This window comes from Peromyscus leucopus, chromosome 2, assembly GCF_004664715.2.
Source record: "Peromyscus leucopus breed LL Stock chromosome 2, UCI_PerLeu_2.1, whole genome shotgun sequence".
In the NCBI taxonomy this organism is placed as follows: Eukaryota; Metazoa; Chordata; class Mammalia; order Rodentia; family Cricetidae; genus Peromyscus; species Peromyscus leucopus.
Window position 1 is genome coordinate 153,339,499 of NC_051064.1, and position 21,575 is coordinate 153,361,073.

Below are 21,575 nucleotides of genomic sequence, written 5' to 3' on the forward strand. Positions count from 1 at the left end.
ATAAAATATTTATTTATTTTAGATCACTTTCAAAATTTTAAGGCAAGATAAATTTAATTGTATTGTTGTTACATTTTTGAGAAGTAGAACACACATGCCATGGCGCACATGTGGCGGTCAGATGCCAGCTTATGGGAAGGAGACAGACACCTTTCTCTTCCTCTGCTCCACGGGGTTCTAGGAACTGAACTCAGGTTGCCGGCCTGGTAACAAGAGTCTTTACCCACCTTTACCCGATGAGCCATCTTGACAGCCCAAAGTGAGATACATTTTATTTTAAAAACTAAAGGGAACCGTCTTGGACAGCAGAGCTGATGGAGAGAACTGTGGGTAGTTGTCTGTGGTCACCCTTGGCTGGAGCGAGGGCTCAGTGAAGAGTGCCTGCAGACTTCAGATCAGATGCCTTACAAACAAACACCTGCGACTCCCGCTCTGGGGTCTGACACCCTCTTCTGGCCTCTCCAGTTACTTGGCACTAATGTGCATATATACAAAGATACAATCATAATCAGTTACACTTTAATTAAAAAATAAATAAAGTCTGAAAAAAGGAGAGAGTTTTGAAATCCTCAGCACCTAAGTATCTTCTTTCCCTTCTCATATCCATTCACTAGCCATCCACACCCACCTTCCTGAAGAAACCCAGAGTACCCTGTATGGTGTGCAAAAGGCACAGCACAGAGGAGGAGGAGTCCCAAATGCATGTCTAGGCACAGCCACTACCAGGGAGAGTGAAATTCCAACTGGCACAACAGGATGGACAGCTTCCAGAGACAGTATCAGGTAGGTAAGCCGTAACTTTGGCCATACTGACAGAACCAAGGGACAGGAGGAAGTACAGAAAAGAGAGGGAGCCCATGGTTCTTACCATCAAGGATACTATAAAGACAACCAACAATCACACACAGATCAGATATTTGGCAGAAGATTTTGCTGGAAGCAGCCATTTGTACAACCCAAGCTTGGTGATGGGAGACTTGAGAATATATCAGATAACTGGGCTTCACCAGCAATGCAATGGACCAGCATCAGCCACCGTGGATGGCAGCTCTGATGGTGACAGCATGGGCTCTCCAGGGAGAATAGTGGGGCTGAGTCTCAAACAGTAGAATCATGCAGTCTCCCAATCAGAAGTAAGCAAGTAACAGCATGGGCCAAGAAAGGGAATCTGGGACACTGGGGGAGGAGGGTGCTAGTTCTCTAAAAGTTATCAACAGAAACAATGGAGGACCAGAGACATGACAATATACACAGTAAAATGACTGTGATATGGTGACAGGAAGACAGGGTACTCTTCGCAGCAGAGAGCTATGCCTCAAAGGCAGCAGCATGACGGGGCCAGGCAGGATCACAAGGAACAAAGTTCATGAGGACAGGGGACTACAAGAGCCAAAAGTCTTTTCCTTAGTTACTTAGTAACCACAGATGGGAAAGGTTCCCAAAGTAGAGTACAAACACCTCAAGTGCCATCAAGTTCCTGAACACCTGGCTTAGCAAGGCTCAGGAGGAATGTGGCTGAGGCAGGGCAGCAGCAGGGCACTTTCCCACTCAGTCATGTCTTGGAGAAAGGACACCACTGCCTGAACAACCTAACGACTATCACCAAAAAATTAAAAAGGGGGAGGGGGTGGTTGCCAAGAATGGTGGCACACACCTTTAATCCCACTGCTCAGGAGGAAAAGACAGGCAGATCTCTGAGTTCAAGGCCAGTCTGGTCTACACAACAAAGCCCTGTTTTTCAAAGCAACTATAAAAGGATACCTTAGGGCAGAGGTTCTTAACCTGTGATGACCCCTTTGGCAAACCTCCACCTCCAAAAATATTTAATTACAACTCCTAACAGGTAGCAAAATTACAGTTATAAAGCCAAAACAAAAGTAATTTTATGCCGGGCAGTGGTGGCAGCACACGCCTTTGATCCCAGCACTTAGGAGGCAGAGTGGATCTCAGTGAGTTCAAAGCCAGCCTGGTCTACAGAGTGAGTTCCAGGACAGCCAGGACTGTTACACAGACAAACCTTGTCTTGAAAAACCAAATAATAATAATAATAATAATAATAATAATAATAATAATAATAATATGTGGGGGGGGTCACTACAACAAGAGGAACTGTATTAAAGGGTCACAGCACTAGGAAGGTTGAGAACTACCACATTAGGCAAAATAAGTGAGGTAGCAGAGAACAGGCAAAAGCTGATCATGACACACAAAGGTTTCCCACATGGCTCTCCTAACAATTTGAAGATTCTTCAAAACAAAAAGTCTTAAACTAAAGACAGGCAAGCTCACTAACAGGTCAGTCCCTCTCCTCCTTCAGCCTCAGAGACAGCACACACAAAACAGCATCAGGCTGCAGGAGTGTCAGGACCAGAGAAGGGCCCTAGCATGACAATGAGTACACTTCATTCAGTGAGCCAGTCAGAGGCATCTCTGAAACAGGCAGAAGCATCAGATCCAAAACAGAACAACGTCCAACTACAAAAACCCAAAATTTCCTCAATTATAACAAACCCCAGCTAAAGTTAGAACTAAATTCCAGCTCAGTGACTGATGAATGCACAATGTACTGTAACCTGCACAGGCAGGGGCAGGAGGGTGGGATTCTACAGTCCCCTTTAGAACTTGGCAAAGGCTGCTTCCCACTGGCTCCTCTCTCCTGAGCTCTCAGCCCCAGAGCAGCAGGCAGAAACCGACATCTCTAAGGTGCTGCCCACACTGCCTAGCTTGCTTCTTGGAAAAACACTTTTCCAGAGAATTCCCCCATGAAGATCAAGCAATATCATTCACTGTGAGGTTATCTCCAAACCACTGTCTCAACAGTAAAAGTGGACATGCCTCAACAGTCCCTGCTCTGAACTGTGGTAGGTACCATGTGAACTCAGAGAAGTGAGTTCCTTTACCAGGAGCAGCAGCTAGCTGCAACTATACCCACCTGGTCACCTAGACCCCAAAGCTCACAACATCTTCAACCTGTGCCCCTAGAGCAGCAAGGGCAGGAATGGCCCAAGTATCCCAAACAGATGCACCTAACAAAAGGCCTCTACCTTAGAGGAAACAATTAGGAGCGCCCTGGTAATATCAAGAATCACCAGCGTAGGCTCCAATGGACAGGCAGGATTCTGGCCTGGTATGCCTAGTGAACTCCATGTTTCATTGTGCCTGGTGGCACCCATCACTGATGAGGTGTCCCAGCTGGCTTTGGGTCACATACCTGCACTCAAGCCAGATCACTTGTGCTCAGTCACTGTGGCTTCTGAGATTGCTGGTGGAATATAGCTGGCTAAAAAAAAAAAAAAAAAAAAAAAGGCCAAAAGAACTAAGTCCTCAAGATGCCACACAACACAACATTGTCTAAGTGTTTGTTCACAGGGTGTTCAAATTCCTCTGTACAGCAATGTCATGACCCAGGATCACAGAATGAGTGATCCAAGCCCAGCTATGACTTAGGATCTTACATCCCTAACCACTAAACAGATTTGTTCTAAGCTCCAAGAAGCTGGCACTTGGCTAGAAACACAAAACGCTGCTAGGCTACCATTCACGGGAAGGAGGTGAAAACTCTTCCCACAACAGCAGGGTCAGTCAGTGGCTTTGACTCACCAACCAGCCAATCACGGGCAGGGCTGGTGAGAAAGTGCTGGCCTAACAGTCTACCAACTCTCCCTTTCTGTAAAAAGCCAAACACAAAGAGCCACCTTCCTGGTGGCTGCAGGTCAAAGGCTACCAGCCCTACTCCAGGCACCAGGCTTGCCTTTGGAATCCCACTAGTATCACTACCCCCACTGCTAGCAGGGGATCCTAACATTATTTGCAAAACAAAAGGAAAGGGCCCTGTTTTCAAGAACCACCCTGGCCTGCTCTCTTAGCTTCCCTCAATAACATTCAACAATTATGATCAAGCCTGACAAAACTGTCCTGTCACCTCAGCCAGGCTGCCAGGCTACCAGGCTACCAGGTCAAGAGAGGTATTTACAAACCAACATTGGGAATGGCAGCTGGCTGGGCTGAGTAACCAGCTTGTGCAGAACAACCCTAGGATAGGAGTCAGGCCCTAGAAGATAATCCCAGGTTCTGGATGTGTTGCTGTAAGGAAAGGCAGCTAGCCAGGCTATCAGGCTTCAGGGAGAAACAAAGGGGCTCTGTATGGGGTATGTATGTGAACTACGGTAGTTAACAGCACACTCAGACTCTCCACACCATGAGGTGCTGGAGCCCAACAGCAGGCACACCCAGCAGGGTCACCTGTCACTCACAGGCTCCCTAATGAGTAAAACCAAACCAGTCTAGCATGGCCCAAGAGGAGGCCATGAATGAAGTAACCCCGGTAAAGGGGAAAAGTATACTGAGGCACATGAAATGGTACCTGGAGCCAAGACACTTAGTTGGGAGGGGCAGGCTCTGGCCAGTTCCTTCCTAAAGCCAAGCTGGACAGACAGATGCTCCCTCCAGAGAAAATGAAGGTGAGGGAATGTGTTCTGACCCAGAGAGGAGGCCCTGTACTCCTCTCCCATTTTCTAGAAATCAGAGGCTGAGACAGTGGTGATCCCTACCAACAAGGAATGCAGAACTGTGGTAAGAAGTATGCTTCAGCTGGGCAGCAGTGGTTCACGTCTTTAATCACAGGTGGATCTCTGTGAGTTCAAGGCCAGCCTGGTCTACAGAGTGAGTTCCAGGACAACCTGGGCTACAAAGAAACCCTGTCAGGAAAAACCAAAAAAAAAAAAAAAAAAAAAAAAAAAAAAGTCAGTAAGACACCTCAGTCAAAATGGACAAATGGCAAAGTGTTGAACATCACCAACACCACAGAGGCACGGATCAAACCACCAAGTGCCACCTTACACTCATTAGGGTGGCTAGTACCAAAAACAAGAGAAATCAGGGAAAAGGTCCTTGCTGGCAAACGCACTAACCTGAGTATTCCATCCCTAGAACCCACATGGTGACAGAAGAGAACTGACTCTTGAATGGCCTCCACCTGCATGTCATGGTACATATGTACTCATGCTATACACAGTACACATGTGCGTGCATGCACACACACACATATTCAAGAACACCCACAGATTTACAAAAAATACAACTGTATGTATTGGGAGTAGAAAATAAATGCAACTACAGTGATCTAGCAGCCTCACTTCAAGGATACCCCAGAATACTTGAAAATGCTGACAGTGGAGACTCTGTCTATGCAACCCTGGTCACAGCACTATTTGCAACAGGTCAAAGTGGAAACAACCCAAGGATCCACAGGTAGATGAATAGATAAAAGAAATGTTATACAATGAGATAATGGAACGTTCAGTTTTTTTTTTTTTTAAAAAAAAAAAAAAGGAAGAGAAGAGAGGGGATGATGGGAGGGGAGACCAAATTCAGGAGACCGAGGCAGTAGGTTCATTGACTTTGAGGCCAGTATGGGCTACATGGCCATAGCCAGATACTAGCTCAAAAAGAGGGAGGAAGATAGGTTGGTTGATACATATGAAAAAACCTTGGAGACAGACACTGCTCAAAGAACAAAACCAGTCACCGGCAGGCAATCCTAACTTGCTGTACTTAGCTAAGGTTCCTAGAGCCGCTGGATTGACAGATGCAGACTTTCAAGGGGTAGTGGGTGTGAGGGCTAACAGAAGGAGCAGTGCTGAAGGGAATGAAATTAACTGGAGACGACGACGACGACGACGACGACGACGACGACTCCTTTAATCCCAGCACTTGGGAAACAGAGGTAGGCAGATTTCTGAGTTCAAGGCCAGCCTGAACTATAAAGTGAGTTCCAGGGCAGCGGGCCCCGCACAGAGAAGCCCTGTCTCGGGGAGGTGGGAGGGACAGTGTTGTAAGTGTGGCAGCACACACCTACAACCACAGCACCAGAGGCAGGAGAATAAAGAATGGAATGGTCACAGCTACACAGCAAGTTCAAGGCCAGGGATCAAATTCAGCCCATCAGGTTTGGCAGTAAGCATCTTTTCCCAATGGGTCATCTCAAGGGCTCACTTTATTTTTTTTTAAATTGTACATGATGCTTTAGTCCTTGTTTTACATATTTTGCAGAAGCTTCAGTATGGCAATATGTAATATCACCAATGCCTGTGCACTGTCAAAAAATGCAGTATGTGATCCTGTGGTGTAGAGCTCAGTGATGGAATATGTGTCATGTTCAGGGCCCAGTGTCATCTCCAGAACTAGGAAGAAATGCAGCATACCCTGGAATTCCCATTGTGTGCCATTTTGTTCCCACCTCCAGCTCCTGTGAGTGGAGGATGGGTTGGTCCCCGTAGAGTCAGCAATATTGCTCTCAGGGTACTCTTGTCTCACTGGCAGGCTCAGTGTCACTGCTGTGTGGCTTTGCTGTGTCCCTGTTCTTATGTAGATGGTGTTTGGGCTCTTGAAACAAGAATATAGAATGCAGTTGGGTGTGTCTTGGGCATGAGCTTCAGGTAAATCTGGAGCAGGCCTAGAAGTGAAGTGGCTTGGTGAGAGGCTCATAATCAGTGAAAGACAAATACCCCTGTGGGCACCACTGGAGTGCACAAGGGCTCTGAGTTCTCCATGCTCTGGACAGGGGAAGGAGGAACCCAGCAAGGCCCTGCTTTCAGAATCTCCAAAACTTTATGAGCTGAAGCTGAAAGCAATAGAGGTGGAGGAGGGGAGCAAATCCTTACCTGAGGCAGCACCCATGCCAATTGTCATCTAGAGCACACAATGTACTGCAGGGTCTAGGTACAGCCAGGGAAGTTCACAGCTACACAATTCTGTAACTGTTTGAGGTGGAGTTGTACAGGGCTTCATCTCAAGCATGGAGGCTGAAGGTAGAGGCCAAAGAAAAATCATCTCTCCCAGTGGAAAAGACAGGACCCAGAACATGCAGAAGAACCCTCCACCCATTACCTGATGTCCTCATAAAGGACAGGATGAGGCAATTCTTCCTGACACACCACTAACATGGTCTGCAGCAAGGAACGTGAGTGGTCAGCCAGGTTCCAACAATACAATGCGGCCTCAGTATGTCCTTGCTATATTACTACGATGGTCTAACATCTTGCCAATGAAGAAAAAGAACTTTATGTAACACCTACTTTTTTTTTTTTTCAGTATCAGATAATCTCTTTGAGCCAAAGACACTCCCATCTTAAAATCGACCACCAGCCCTGCCCAGTTCTACAAGTCTTCTCTCTTCACTAGCACAACATCCTCTCAGATGCAGGAACCAGGTATCCCCTTCTCCAGCCCCTCCTCATCACTGACATTTGCTTTTGGAAAGTGTCCCAGACACACCTTAGCCAGAAGGCTGGGATACCCAGAACAGAGCAGAACCAGTGGACAGTGGTGATTCATATTGCAGGGCAACCCTGCTGAGTCCTGGCCCACCATCCTCAGCCCACAAATACTCTACAGAGGAAAAGATCACTTTCTCCCTTTAGAGTCAAGTTAAATTACCTAAAACCCAATCCAAATTAAATATTTAAATTAGAGTCGGGCGGTGGTGGTGCACGCCTTTAATCCCAGCACTCGGGAGGCAGAGGCAGGCGGATCTCTATGAGTTCGAGGCCAGCCTGGTCTCCAAAGAGTTCCAGGAAAGGCGCAAAGCTACACAGAGAAACCCTGTCTCGAAAAACCAATATTATATATTTATATATAATATATTTAAATTAGAAAATAGACCAACCCCAGGCAGGTGCAGGCCTATTACCTCAAGCCAATGCTTTAATAATAGGCCACATGCACAAAAAGGGTTCCACAAGATAATGATGGAGCTCAAAAATTCCTACCACCTGGTATTTTCTTTCTTTCTTTCCTTTCTTCGAGACAGGGTCTTACTATGTAGCCAAAGCTGGCCTCAAACTTGCCATCCTCATGCCTCGGCTTCCCAAATGCTGAGATTATAGGCCTATGCCACCACATTCAGCTCCCACCTAACATTTTTACTGTACCTTTTGTATGCATAGACACATTTAGATGCATGAGAATTTACCCATCATTCTCTGACTGCCTACACAGGTACAGGTACACAGTCTATAGATTTGGCAGACTGGGCTATGACAGAGCCCAAGTATGTTGTCAGTCATACCACTTAGATCTATGTAAGCACACTTAACAAATGTTCACCCAACAACAAAAACCACCTAACACTATGTTCCTCAGGACACACCTGCATCATCAGGCATCATATGACTAGAGTTAAATCTGAGGGGCATTATAAACCAGAGAGGAGAGCTAGGCAGTGGTGGCACATGCCTTTAATCCTAGCACTCAGGTGGCAAAGACAAGCAGATCTCTGTGAGTTTGAGGTCAGCCTGGTCTACATAGCTAGTTCTAGGTCAGCCAAGGCTACACAAAGAAATCCTGTATCGAAAAACCACACACACACACACACACACACACACACACACACACACACAAGCAAGCCAGAGAGGAAACCTCTTTCCTCATAACAGAGATGATAGCAACAACAGGCAAATTAAAGCAAATTCTAAATCCAACCAAAAGAACCAATAATAACAACTACCCATTACACACTAAAACATCCTGGTAGGGTAGGTAGGAGGGATTCAGAATCAGTGGTTGAAAAGGGAACCTGGTAGACAGAACCTAGACGTGAGCAGGCTGTCTGGACTGCAGTGTCATGCAAACCACTCTCTAGCTCAGGAGATCAAGGCAAAGACCTGAAGGCTTTCAGGTAGCCAAAGACGGTCAAAAATTAGTACTCTTCACCTCCTCTAAATGGAACTGTAAACACCAAGGCTCTGAAAACAGTGTCTAGGGATGGCCAACTGCATACAATACATACCTCACCTAACAAGACACGGGCCCCTTGCTGTCCCATACCCACATAGCTCCCCAACCCAGTCTAACCTTCCTGACTCCCATTCTAGGCATCCAGCTGCCCCTGGGTAGAATACATGTGCTCTATTAACACTAGACCCAAGCAAAGGAGGCTTCTCCTGTCATCCACCAGGGAAGCCCAGGGAGTCACCTTGCCAGCCTGTGACAGGAAAACAAGGAGCATGACCTAACTAACGGAGCCGTGTGGAGGCAATCCACAAGGTCCACCTTGTTTTCACAGTTTAAAGAGCTTTATGAATCGAGACAAACCCACTAGGGTCAGGCAAGCTGGGCGACACTTATTGCATAGAAGGATGTTAAAAAAAAAAAAATCACAGTTTTGATAGTTCTGCAAAAAAAAACTTAGCAAATTTACAACAAAACTGTCAAGTAATTAAGGCAAGGCACTTCACACATGAACTTAAACTGCTAATTAAAATCCCCTCGCTTAATTGACTACATTTGCATATCATTCAAGTTGGGAGTATAATTCTTTTAATGGTTTGGGCAACACCGTTGTAACACCAGGAAGCAGGAGGCAGCAGGTGAAGCAGAAAAAAGACAGCCCACACCGTCAAACACCAGGTGGCAGCCCAGCAGTAGGACAGGGACCGTCTCCACGAGCACCAGAAAAGGCACAGCTGAGATCTCAGAACATTATGCCAGCCATGGAGATCTGGATATCTCCCACGAAGGCCTCACCCCAAAAGAGCCAAACAAGCCAGGGTAGAGGTCCCTGGTAGAGACCCCCAGCAAGGTCCAGCAGGGGAGGACTTCCTGCAGCTGCCCTGTGGCAACATCCCAGGGACAAATAACACAAGTTCCAATGTGCATCTCACTTAGTTTCTGCAGGACCAGGGTCCAAGCAAACCCTTAGCACCATATGTGGAACAAGGGCCTATCCACTGGTTCTTATGGTATGGCCCAGCCGTCCCCCACCTGCCATGCCAGCCTGGTCTACCTCCTGCTAGAACTAGAGATCAAAATCCAGGCCTTGCATTCACCTTCAACAAACAAGTACATCAGTCAGAGTGGTGGTAAATACCTGTAAACTCAACTCAAAAGACCAAAGCAAGAGGATCACAAGTCAAGAATTGGCTTGTGATATATACACAGCAAGAGCCTGCCCTCCCATCTCCCCAAAAAAGCAAGTCCCTCTCTTGACAACCCAGGGCTCTCTCTTCAATTCCAGAGAAAGGTGCCCCAGTGTTTGTACCCTAATACAGCAGGCTGCTACCTTCAGGTGCCAGGGATGGAGGAGATGGAAAAAGGAGCACCCTGCCCCAACAGCCCAAACAGAACTGGATCACAGAAGGCCCGGCTGGCCTGTGGTTGCATGACAGGTCCAGAGTTGCCAATCCTTCAGGGTGGCACGGTGTAACAGCACATTCTAGACACGGGTCCAATGCCACCTGGTCATCTACAGAACCACAAGGTGCCAGAGAGACTGCAAGTCAGGGGCAAGGGCCTCTCCACAGCCATGATAAGGGGCACAGGAGGCGTAGAAGGTAAGCACAGAACAAACTGCTCTGTCCTCCCCTTTCAAGTTTACACTGTCCACCCACAACTTACACAGAGAGGACCCAGGTATACCCATCCTCAGACTGCACCATAGGGACCATCAAGCTGCCCTTGGCCCAGAGAAGTCCCTTATGTCAGCACACACACACACACACACACACACACACACACACACACACACACACACGGGCAGCAGATCTGTTGTGTAAACACATCGGTTTCCTTAAGTGCCCTAACTCCTGCAGGTCACATACCTTCCAGGGCTGAGAACATTCACAAATGAGGCCCTTAAACTTTCGGGAGGCCTGGCCAACCTTACCTACACCTCAAGAAAGGGCACCCAGCAAGGCAAGAGGGACTTCGTCAGCCTCATCTCTAAAAACAGACGCCAAGATCCAGGGAGATGGCTGGACAGGTAAAACGCTTGCTGCACGAGCATGAGACCTGAGTGCAGACCCTCAGCCCCCACACTAGCAGCACACGCCTGCAACCACAGCACTGGAGGGAGAGAAGCAGATCCTAGAGCTTGCTGGCCAGCTAGTCTAGCCAAAACACAGCAAATTTGAGGTTCAGAGACACCAAATCTCAAAATAAGGTGGGGAAGGATAGAGAAGGGCACCTAACATCAACCTAAGGCTTACACAAACACACAAGCATGTCGACACATGTGCATACACACACCATGAACACAAAAAATAAAAATGAAATGAAAACAGGCACTAAGAACTTCTGTCTACAAGCAAAAGGCAACAACATTCCATAGTCAAAACAAAAATATCCTCATGTTACTTTCAGAGCAGAGCCAACAGACTCTGCTGGTAGCCATCCACTCTGACTGGCCTTCCCAGCAGCTAGGCCAGCAATGCCAGTACAGGCTGAGGGGTCTACATGGGCCACAGCCACTTCCTCACTCCAGCTGCTTACAGACTTACTTGTGCAGACAACACTAGGAAACAACCTGTCAGCTGACGACGGTTTTCCTCACAGCACTGGAACAAGCTGACACCAAAGGAGACCATCAGCACAGTGTACAGGGACCACAGGATCACATGTAACCGCATCAGGACAGCACCACATGACACCCACCAGTTACACCTGAGGTACAGTCACAACTCCTCACCTGAGCTGGGAAGACCACTCTGGGGAACTTCACCATCCCCCCAACTACTGTCACTTCACATATGGCGGCCTGTCCTAACCCTTGTCACATCACACAAACACTCAGGGGAAGTCAGGAAGGGGAAGGGCCACATCAGAGCCCAATTATCACCCTGGCCCTCAGGTCAGCTCCACCTGCTGGCCCACAAGTCTTAACAATACACCATCACCTCCACCAGGTCCTGGCATAGAACCAGCTCCCAACACCCATGCTTGCAAGGCTACTGCACTTCCCTGAAACAGCAAGCAGAGTGGGAGCTGCAGGAAGCTGTTCCCAACAAGAGCTGCTTCTTTCACAGTGACCAGCAGACGGACGTTCCAGAGGAAGCCACAGTCGGCTTGAAGAGGGCTAGGAAGAACATTGACGCTCACAGCTCCAGCCAAAGGAAACATTCCAGGCCTTTCCAAGCACTCCAACTGGAAGCAGGGTCCAGGTACCCCCCAAATCAGTCTTCTTCAAAGCACAGGGTGAGAGAGATGGATAGGCGAAGAACGGCACCAAGATAATTCCAACCTTCCCTCCCTTCCCTTTCGCAGCCGCTGGCGACCTGGGCCCCGCCAGCAGTGACTGCTTGCTCGCACTGAGTCACTCCTCCACACCCACTGCCCAGACCCAGCTGTGATCAACCCCCACTCATTCCCAGAAGCCAACAACAAAACATACCCTACCACCACCGACAGCAGACAACACCCTTAGTACACACAAGAGACTGGGTGGGTATGGTGCTACACCTCATCCCCATTGTTACTGAAGTCCTGGCATCCGTTCAGTCATTAGAAGCCAAAAAAGTAAAATCAGAGACAGCACAAATGCCAAACACCAAGACAGATCTCAGGTGACTCTGGGCTTTTGCCAAGATCCCTCTATCTGTTTCCACACAAACAGGTCAGTGACTCAAAAGACTGCACAGACAAGCACAGCCAAATCTACTTACAGGACACTTGGTAATGTCACTGTGTAACCAGGTGCAACATCCCTGAAGGCCACAGGCTCCTGCCCTCACTTTACTATTATTTCCAGTCTCACTTAAAATACTTCCAATTATTGGTCCTTATTTCAGGAAGTAAGAGAATACTGGCAACAGTTAACCTAGAACCCAGGCATCTCTAAGCAGCAACATAAAAGTTTGGGGAAGGGCCTCATCTGCAGAGAGCTGCTCTATGAACAATCATTTACTACTTCTCTGCCCCTGGTGACATGAGTGCTTCCTGAGGGTGACCTAGGATAACCTCTCAAAGTACCTCGACAGGCAGCAAGATCGTTGGTACACAATACTTGGTCTAGAAAAGGCCTACTGGGTCACAAGAGAAAGCAGAAGACAGCTTTGCTGGAGTAGTGTAGGCAAGTCAGCAGGACAGGACCCACAAGGTGGGATACCGACCAAAACCTGCTCCTGACCACCAAGGGCACCAAGAGCAGAGCACCTCCCAGCCAATGACCCCAAGCCCCCAATCAAATAGCATTTAGCTCCCAAACCCACCATTCCTTTCCCTTTCATGGCAGCCATGGAAAAAAGGCTCCCTCTGCTCAGCTCTCCGAGATCTCACAGAAGTAATCTAGCCTGTGTTTTGATTCAAAACAAAGAAACTTTTAAAAAACATTTCAGTTGAAACTTGCATAATTCTTCCAAAGTAGAAACCTTCCCTCAACTTTCGCAATCCTTAGAAAGAGACACTATTGCACAGAATCCAGCCCCAGCCACAGCTACCTCACCTCCTGCCAGACGGCAGGGACAGGCCAGCCCCTGAACCGCAGCCTCCCTCCTGGGGCTGCAGAGACAGCAACTCAGAACGCGCCCCCCCCCCCGGGGGGGGGGGCACCCGGCTCCAGGGCAGGGCTGGGTTCACACTTGGCCCAGACTTCCTCACCCTCTACATCCTGTCTGCCCTTAGACACTTCAGACAGACATTACACAAACTGACTGCAGGAGAGGTTGAGAAACGCTGAGACAGAGTCAATGACCTTACTCCTGGAAGCTTCTTGATGACCCAGGGCCTCCAGTGGGCAGCCAGGACAGAGGTGAGGGCTACTCAATGACCTTGCTTCCTCCAGATGGGGAGAGACCCAGATGGCTCCCAGAGGAGCCCCAGAATGTGGCAGGATAGATGGACAGATAGGCTGATAGGCTATGCTAAGAGAACTTGGCCTTCTCAGAGATGGATGTGCACCAATACTCATTACTCCCCCCACCCACAGCTGGCTATGGTATGTGTAGAACCTCTCAAGCTGCTATCCTACCCTATTAAGACCCACTGGCCTTGGACTGGAACCACCAAGAGCCCCCTCCTGGACCAAGGCCTGACTTCAGGACCTGGCACCCCACCTACTTGGCCCAAGTGTCCAGAGGAGAAAAAATCAATAGTAACTCTAAGAAAGCCCAGCACAGGACATGATCCCAGAGAACATTCTTCAAAACGATGCCAGTGGGCAAAGGGCAGCTGATCTTTGGAAGAACACCCAGACCTGCAGGTGTCCAGGAGACAGGGTCCCAGCATACTGACATTGTCCTCTCCTATAGCAATCTTCACATAAGAACAAACCACAGCTGACCATGGTGGTACACAAATGTGATCCCACCACACAAAAGGCAAGACCCTATCCCAAGAAAACCAAAAGAGCAAACCACAATCCACTGAGACAACTCCTGAACCCAGCACCCAGCTCTGCACCCAAAAACTATAAACATGTCCCAAAACATACCCAGAGCTCAGTGTCCCCTAAAGCTGACCACCTGGCTAGGTGTCCAGTTTAGAAACATGACCTCTGGGCAGGGGTGGCATGCGCCTTTAATCCCAGCACCTGGGAAACAGAGACAGATGGCTCTCGGAGTTCAAGGCCAGCCTGGTCTACAGAGCTAGTTCTAGGACAGCCAGGGTTATACACAGAAACCCTGTCTTGGGGGGGGAGGAGGAGGGAGTAGCCAAGAAACATGACCTCAGTCCTATTATCCCACTATGAGGAATCCCAACAGTCCACATAGAGTGACTGTATCAGCTGACAGAATAAAGTCCTAAGAATCCAGGCTCAGGAGAGGACAGAGATGCAGTAACCTAAGATAACACAAGCTCCTCCACACCAAAGCCCACTTCTCAGACCCACAGATGGGGTCCTGCTATGTTCAGAAGGAGACACTGCAGCACCTGTGGCCAGCCTGGAAAGGCAGCTGCTCATGGTCACAAATCTTCCTATGGACCAGCAGCCACATCCCACAAAACACAGAGTAGCAGCTCAAAGTACCACTGTCCATTTTCCTTTTTATGCTGATAGACTGAACTCTGTGGAAGTCCAACAGCTACCAGACAACCCAAGAGGAAGAGAGAACTGTCAAGGCATCTGCTTGATGGAAGGGAAGACTCAGGTTTCCATTCATCTGTACTGCCTCCAGAAATATGAATCTAAGACAGGTTCAACGAAGTGTTAGTCTCAATTTACATGAGGAAAGTGAGGCACGGGGGCTTAGGCTCACACAGCCGGTGAAGAATGGAGTGGGAATGTGAGACCGATTCCCTGAGGCCCCACAGAACCGGCTCCCCATTGATCTGCAAGGAAAGTAGCCGAGGGTTCCCTCAGGACGACAGACTCACTGAGCATCCAGGCACCCTGCATTTCCTTCAAAGCTTTACCAGGGGGAAGCTGGGCCGGACAGTGACACAAGAGAGAAGTGGACATTTCCCATTTCCCCATGACATTAGGAGGGCATTGCAGAAGACCTCCACCGGCCCTCGTATCGTCATAGCAGCGCTGGCATGCCAAGGCCTGGGGTAGAGTGGCCTGTACCAAGGTTTTCAGGCTCAAAGCTGAAACTCTCCTACTCCCACATACACTCAGCTGACCACAGAAACCACAACTCCACCTCAACCAGGCCAAATCCACCTGATCCAATCAGACCCTACTTCAGTCAGACAGAAGCCACCTGAGTCAGGCTGCCATAGGGCACAGCAGCCAAATGTCATCAGAGCACCAAGAACTCAGGAAAACCACTGACCTCTACACCTTCCCACAAAGCATTCAGCTCACCTTTAGTTCAAGAGAGGCCAAAGGTCTGTCAAAAGATACTTGCTTGCAAAACAGTTCCAGCACATTCTTTGTTCCTTATTCCCTCCTCCACAGCAGATCAAAAATATTAAAATAATCTATGAAGAGAGTAAGGGAATCATACAGTCCAGTGAATGAGTGCAGGCATTCAGGCCACTCCTCAGGACAAACTAAGTCTGGGCAGCCATGGGTCCATAACTACCCAGACTGACACCCCCTTCCTGGGTGTTACCTATGATTCACGCAGATAAGCACATGTCGGTCCAACGGGGACTAAAAGAGCACTGTCCAGCCCAAACCCTCAACTACACACTCACAGAGTCAAGGGAGTACCAACACTTAATGGCTGAGCTGGGGTCACTCAGAGGCTGGGTGCACCCCACAAAGAAGAAACAGTCTACCAGTCCCTCATCATGTAAGCACTCAGGAGCTGGCCAAAGTGTAAGAACTCAAGCTGATGCCACCACTGCCCAGTGGAGCTAGAGACACAAATCACTTGAGAAATTTCTTCACTCGGTAAATGAGGCATCAGAGCACCGCCAGGGTGGCTACCAAGGGAAAGGCAGCTGCGAACCATAGCGGAAATGACCCAAGCACATGACCACAGTGCACTACCCTGTCTTCTAGCCCCTTGGTGCTGGCACAGGCATCTGAGCCATCTCCTAGGAGCCCAAAGACCCTGATACCCAGAACCACCAGGCTTGTAAGCAGAGAAGGCTGGAGCCTAGCCTAATTCAGCAGTGGCTGGGACAAAGGGACCATGCCAGTCCCCTAAACCTAGACGGAAAGACCACAAACACACATGACCCAGAGCAGACAAACACAAACACTGACACACCCAACTCAGACAAGATTCCTTGCCTGCTCCCAAGATAAGAGGTGTGAAAGCTTCCCAGCAGCACAGCCTGACAGTCCCACATCTCTACAGTGGCCCCAGCAAGTCCACTAGTCACCACACATATGACTACCTCAGACCACATTAGCTGACAAGGACACAGACATCCCAGACGGACAGGCCTCTGCCATATCAGCCTGTCTATTGCCAAGCCCATTTGAAAAGAGCTCCTGCAACCTCCCCCAAAGAGGCACTGCCCTGGCTGGGGCAGAAGTGCCACACAACAGCACATGCACACTCTGCAAGCCCTAGAGAATGAGGCAACGGTCCCCTTCTTCAGAGCCCCTTCCCCCACAACTCTGACACTCTGCTGGAGGGGCGCCCAGAGAAAACCGGGCTGCAGCATCTATTCACAGATTTAGAAAAAAAAAAAAAAGTTTGATGCAATAGCTGAATTAATTAGGTCTCCCAAGAATAGCTGAGCCAATGCAGCATTCTGTGTGCAATTTAATAAGCATGGATATTTAAAAGTTACAGATACTTAGGATGCATATGCAAAGAAACTTCCTATGGACACCAGTGAAAGGTTCAGGTACTAAGTGGCCCAGGAAATGCCCAAGAAGATCCCATAAAGCCTTTGACTCACATACAACACCGTCTGGGCTGACATGCCTCCATACCAAGTTCAAGAGCAACAGAAGGAAATGGGTGAGTCCAAATAAACTGCAGACCATCAGCAACTCCGAGAGGCAGGACTCGGCTACCACTGACCGGGCCAAATGCCCCTCAAGGTGCACAAACGGAGATCCTAGGGGCTGCAAGTGCCAAGTCTCTGCCAAGACAACTAGCTAGCTTCAACAATTTAAAGACAAAACAAGAGAGCCAATAAGCATACAAGGCTAATCAGCTGGGGACCATGAGAAGACATCCCTGTCATCAGAAAGGAAGGGGGAAAACTTCATTCTCATCTAAACATCTCTGCCAAGGTCCCATGGAGATCTGAGCCAGAAAGTCACAGCCTGGGTCCAGGCAGTAAAACCTCTCAGAACTTGAGGTAGTAACCTCTTTCTCGGAACTTTAGCGCTTAGCCTATGTGGTCAAGGGTTATGTGCCCTGAGAGAACTTTTCTATTCACTCTACTCCATGAGTACAGTGCCCACACAGCACGAAGGAGGCCTTACAGCCTTACCCACAGGAGACTGACAAGGCCCCTAATTTCCTGAAATCAAAACAACCCAAGGCCAGATAAGGTCGAACCAGGAGCCTTAACCTTTAGAACCCAGAATGCCCAGCCCAGGAGGACCGCCCCCTCCCCTTCTTGGGCATGGTTTGCCAACCCCCAAGACCTGGGAACACTTACCCGGGGCACCCTCCGCTTGTACTTGTTGGCATAGTCGAACTTCTCCTTCACGTCGTCCAGGCAGCGGCCAAGGCGGGCCTGCTCCTCCTTGCCTGTGTAGTCCTGGCTCAGCAGGATGTAGGCCCGCCAGTTGGCTGAGTCGAAGCCCCAGTGGCAGGTCCGGTTCTCCAGGGCCTTGTGCGAGTGTACCACGAACTTGTGCGGCGGGTACATGAGGCGGCAGTCGAGGCACTGGATGCAGGCGGCGCTAGGGCTGCTGTACAGCTCGGGCACCAGCAGCCCCTTGCACTTGCCGAAGCACTCGTGGTACACGCGGACGCTGCGCTCGCTGAGCTCCAGGCCCAGCGCCAGGCTGGCCGCCAGCTCCTTCTTGCAAGGCGGCGGATAGGCGCCGCCGTAGAGCAGCGCGTTGCACAGGCGCTCAGCGTCCGTCTTGGTGATGAGCCCGCACGAGGGCGCGGAGAAGGGCAGGATGCCCATGACTTTGAGGATCTCCAGCTGGTCGGCGGTGCAGCGTGAGCAATAGATGTGCAGCTCATCGCAGACTGAGTTGATCTGCTGCAGTGAGAAGTCGCGCAGCACCGAGTTGAGGATCTGTGGCAGGCACAGACGCTTCTCACCTCCCACTACGAAACAAGAGATGGTCTCCCCTTCCAGCACGGTCTCACAGCGCTCGGTGGAGCGATCCGACGGCATGAAGAAGGGCCCGGGTAGTACAGGCGGCGGCGGCTGGATGGCAGGCAGGTGCAGCACAGGCGGCGGCTCCGCGGCAGTAGGCACCGGCGCCGGCACTGTGGCCGCGCCCGCCTCCTTGGCGCTCTCCTTCTTGTAGGCCTCCTGCGCCCAGCGCGCCGAGAAAGCGGCCGGGCCGCCCAGCGAGCTCATGGAGCTCAGGTGGAACTGCTCCAACGTCTTCTGCAGCCCCGGGTGCGGCTGGAAGCCGCCCCGGCCGGCCGCCGCCGCTTCCATGGTGCGATCGGGCTCCCCGGGCCGCTCCCGTTCCCGTGCGCCCGGACCCCCACGGCCTCCGCCGCCGCCCCGCGCACCCCGCCGCCGACCGCGACCGCGGCCCCGACCGCCCCCCGTCGCCGGCTCCCGGCCGATCACGGCTCCGGCCTCGGCCTCGCCCGGGGGCGCGAAGGCAAAGGCGGGCGGGGCGAAAGGGTCCCGCCGCTGGAGCCCGCCGCCACCCGGGCCCGGCGCCACATCCACGCGCCCCGCGCCGCGCCCGCCGCCCGGGCCCCCCGCGCGCCCCCGCGCGCCCCCCGGGCTCTAGGCGCGGGGCATGCCCCGGCGCGCGCCGCCAACGCCAACGCCAACGCTCGCGGGCCCGGGGCTCGCGGGGGGCGCGCGGGCAGGTGCCGGCGCCGCGAGGCGCGAATCGCCGCGGCGGCCGAGGCCGAAGGGCCCGGGAGGAGCGGGGGCGCGGGCGCGGGGCCCGCCGGGCCGTCCTCGCGCGGCGCGCCGCCGCTGCCCCGCTCCTCCCACCGCGCGGCGCCCGCTCGGCTCGTCCCGGCGGTGCTGGCCGGCCGCGTCGCGCCCGCCGCCGGCCCCTGGCCGCCTGCCCGCCCGCGCGGCCGCCCGCCGGCTCCCGGCCGCCCGCCGGCCCGCGCGCGCGGCTCCCGGGGCGGCGGAGGCGCCTCTGGCCCGCGGCCTCAGAGCGCGGCGGCGGCGCGGGGCTCGGCGCGCTCGGCGCACATCTTTCGGGCGGCTCGCTCCGGCTCGGACTGAGCGCCGGGAGCTGAGCTCACGCCGCCGCGCGCCGCCCCGCCCCGTACCGCCCCGCCCCGCCCGCGCCGGCCCCGCCTCCCGCGTTGTTTGTTGCTGTGCGTCCGCCTCAGCCAGAGTGCGGGCCAGGAATGTGACCAGCTCCGGGCCGGCTCTTCCAAGAACGCGCGCTCCCCCTCCCGGGCTCGGGGGCGCTCGGCTACGCCCGGCTCGTACTCGGCCAAGCTCGGCTCCGTCCGTCCACAGCTCGACACTGCTCGGGTCCCCCGGGCCGGAGCTCGGCCCCACTCGGCCCCGCTCGGCCCCGCTCGGCCCTACTCGGTCCCGCTCGGCCCCGCCTTGTGAAGGCCGCTGGAGGCGGCCACAGCGGAGGCGCCTGGGGCCCCCCTTCCGGCCGAGGCCGCTTCCTGCGCGGCTGGGAAGTCTCCGGTCCTGCTGCCACCACGGTCTTGGGGCCCCGAAACCCACAAGGCCCCTGCCACAACCGCAGGCCAGCTGAGTGGCGGTCCGCAGTAGACCTGCGCCGCTGCCGTCTTACATCCCAGAGTCCTCTTTCTACGAGATGCTGCGAAATCGCCTCCACTCCCCATGCTGCTGGACATCATGCTCTATAGTACCGGAACGCCACGAGACACAACAAAACAATCCCGAGTGCCCTCATGACCAGGTTGCCAGAAAACTTGGGGTCTGGATACAAGAGCGTCTCAAAGCACTCTAGGGTCTCCACAGGACCGAAGTTCCTGTCCCCATATGATAAGGGCACCACAACGTGCATTCCAGGTCCCTGCATAAGGACACCGCAAAACATTCGACACCGAGCTGTCCTTATGATGAGAAAACACCACAAAAATCCAGGTACCCACACAACCGGTACCTCACAAAGAACCACCCAAGGGCTCCGGTGCAGAAGGACTGCCCAAAGTACATCTGGATTTCCATGTGTAGTAACGATGCCACCTGATATACAGAGCTCCACACCCAAGTTCCACACAGCTCGCTAGAACTGCAGAACCTAGAAGCTCATAGCATGACCTCGGGATGCCAAGGCACAGCTATGGGAAAGAAAGTCCCTGTGTCACCGGCAAGACATCGACCACCCCATGAACTCTGACGACCCAGCCTCTCACAGGTGATATTGCCACCAGCAGCTCCTGTCCACTAGACCCTGTCCTGTGAGGTGGGGACTTTAGGACACAATTCTGCGTTGAAGAAGCTGTGCCTATCAGCTCTTGCTCCTTCTTGAGCCACCACCCATTAGCCAGCAGCTTGGACAGCAGATGTCTGATTCTCAGGCTGGCTGCCCGTGTGACCCTTACCCTTCAGCCTCCAGGACTGGGAACCAAATATTCATCTATACATCAGGTATCCAGATTATGGCCAGATTAAGACACCACTGCCTGCCCTTCCATGTACTGGCTGTACAATGGGATCAAAGTAGGGCAGTCTTGCGGAGTGACATACAACAGAAGGCCTGGCACAGTCAAACCCTGAAGGACAGTTTAAGTCAAGAAGCAGACACCCCCACCCCCACCTCACCCCACCCCCGCAAAGAACTGGACCTCAAACTGGCCTGGGCATAGGCCTTTCCTGATTGGTAAAAGCTAGAAGGGCATGCATAGGGCAGCCTGGGTTACCTCCAGCTTGTGACCTGTTTCTTACCTCCTGGGTAAGTCCAGAACAGGCACAAACCAACACTCGTAGACACAGCTCCTATCCTGGGACTGGCCAGGCATCTCTGTGCAAACTTCAGCTGCCCCTACCTCAAGGCAGGGCTTGATATTTCAAAGAGCAGGGTTCCCTGTCTGAAAACTAGATAGTTCCCAATGTGGAGACACAAGTCCACTCCTAAGTTCCCTATGCTTGCCCACAGTACCCAGGGGATCAGCCTTCCTTCTTATCATAATTCAGGCTCAAAGTTCACTCTTCTGACTTCACTCATAATGGAGAGTTCCCACCTTTAGTTACCTCTTCTGTCAGTACGTAAGACAACTGGTAAGGGATTGGCAAGATGGCTCAGAGAGAAATGGTTACCCCCAAACCTGACAACTTGAAAGGAAGAAAGAGAAAAATGGTTCCCATAACTCATCTGCTGACTTCCATACATGCACTGTGGC

General features: G+C 51.7%; 1 protein-coding gene across 2 annotated transcripts in view; it reads right to left on the reverse strand.

Moving 5' to 3' along the window:
* The window catches only part of Ski (SKI proto-oncogene), a 72,121-nt gene extending 53,345 nt beyond the window's left edge, over positions 1-18,776 (reverse strand). The window contains exon 1 of one of the 2 annotated variants that reach the window (XM_028891418.2): positions 17,734-18,776. In XM_028891418.2, the coding sequence (XP_028747251.1) occupies positions 17,734-18,702 (969 nt within the window). In that variant the 5' untranslated portion in view covers positions 18,703-18,776. The remainder of the gene's footprint in view (positions 1-17,733) is intronic. The other variant, XM_028891417.2, reaches the window with a different exon arrangement.
* Positions 18,777-21,575: the final 2,799 nt, after the last annotated feature.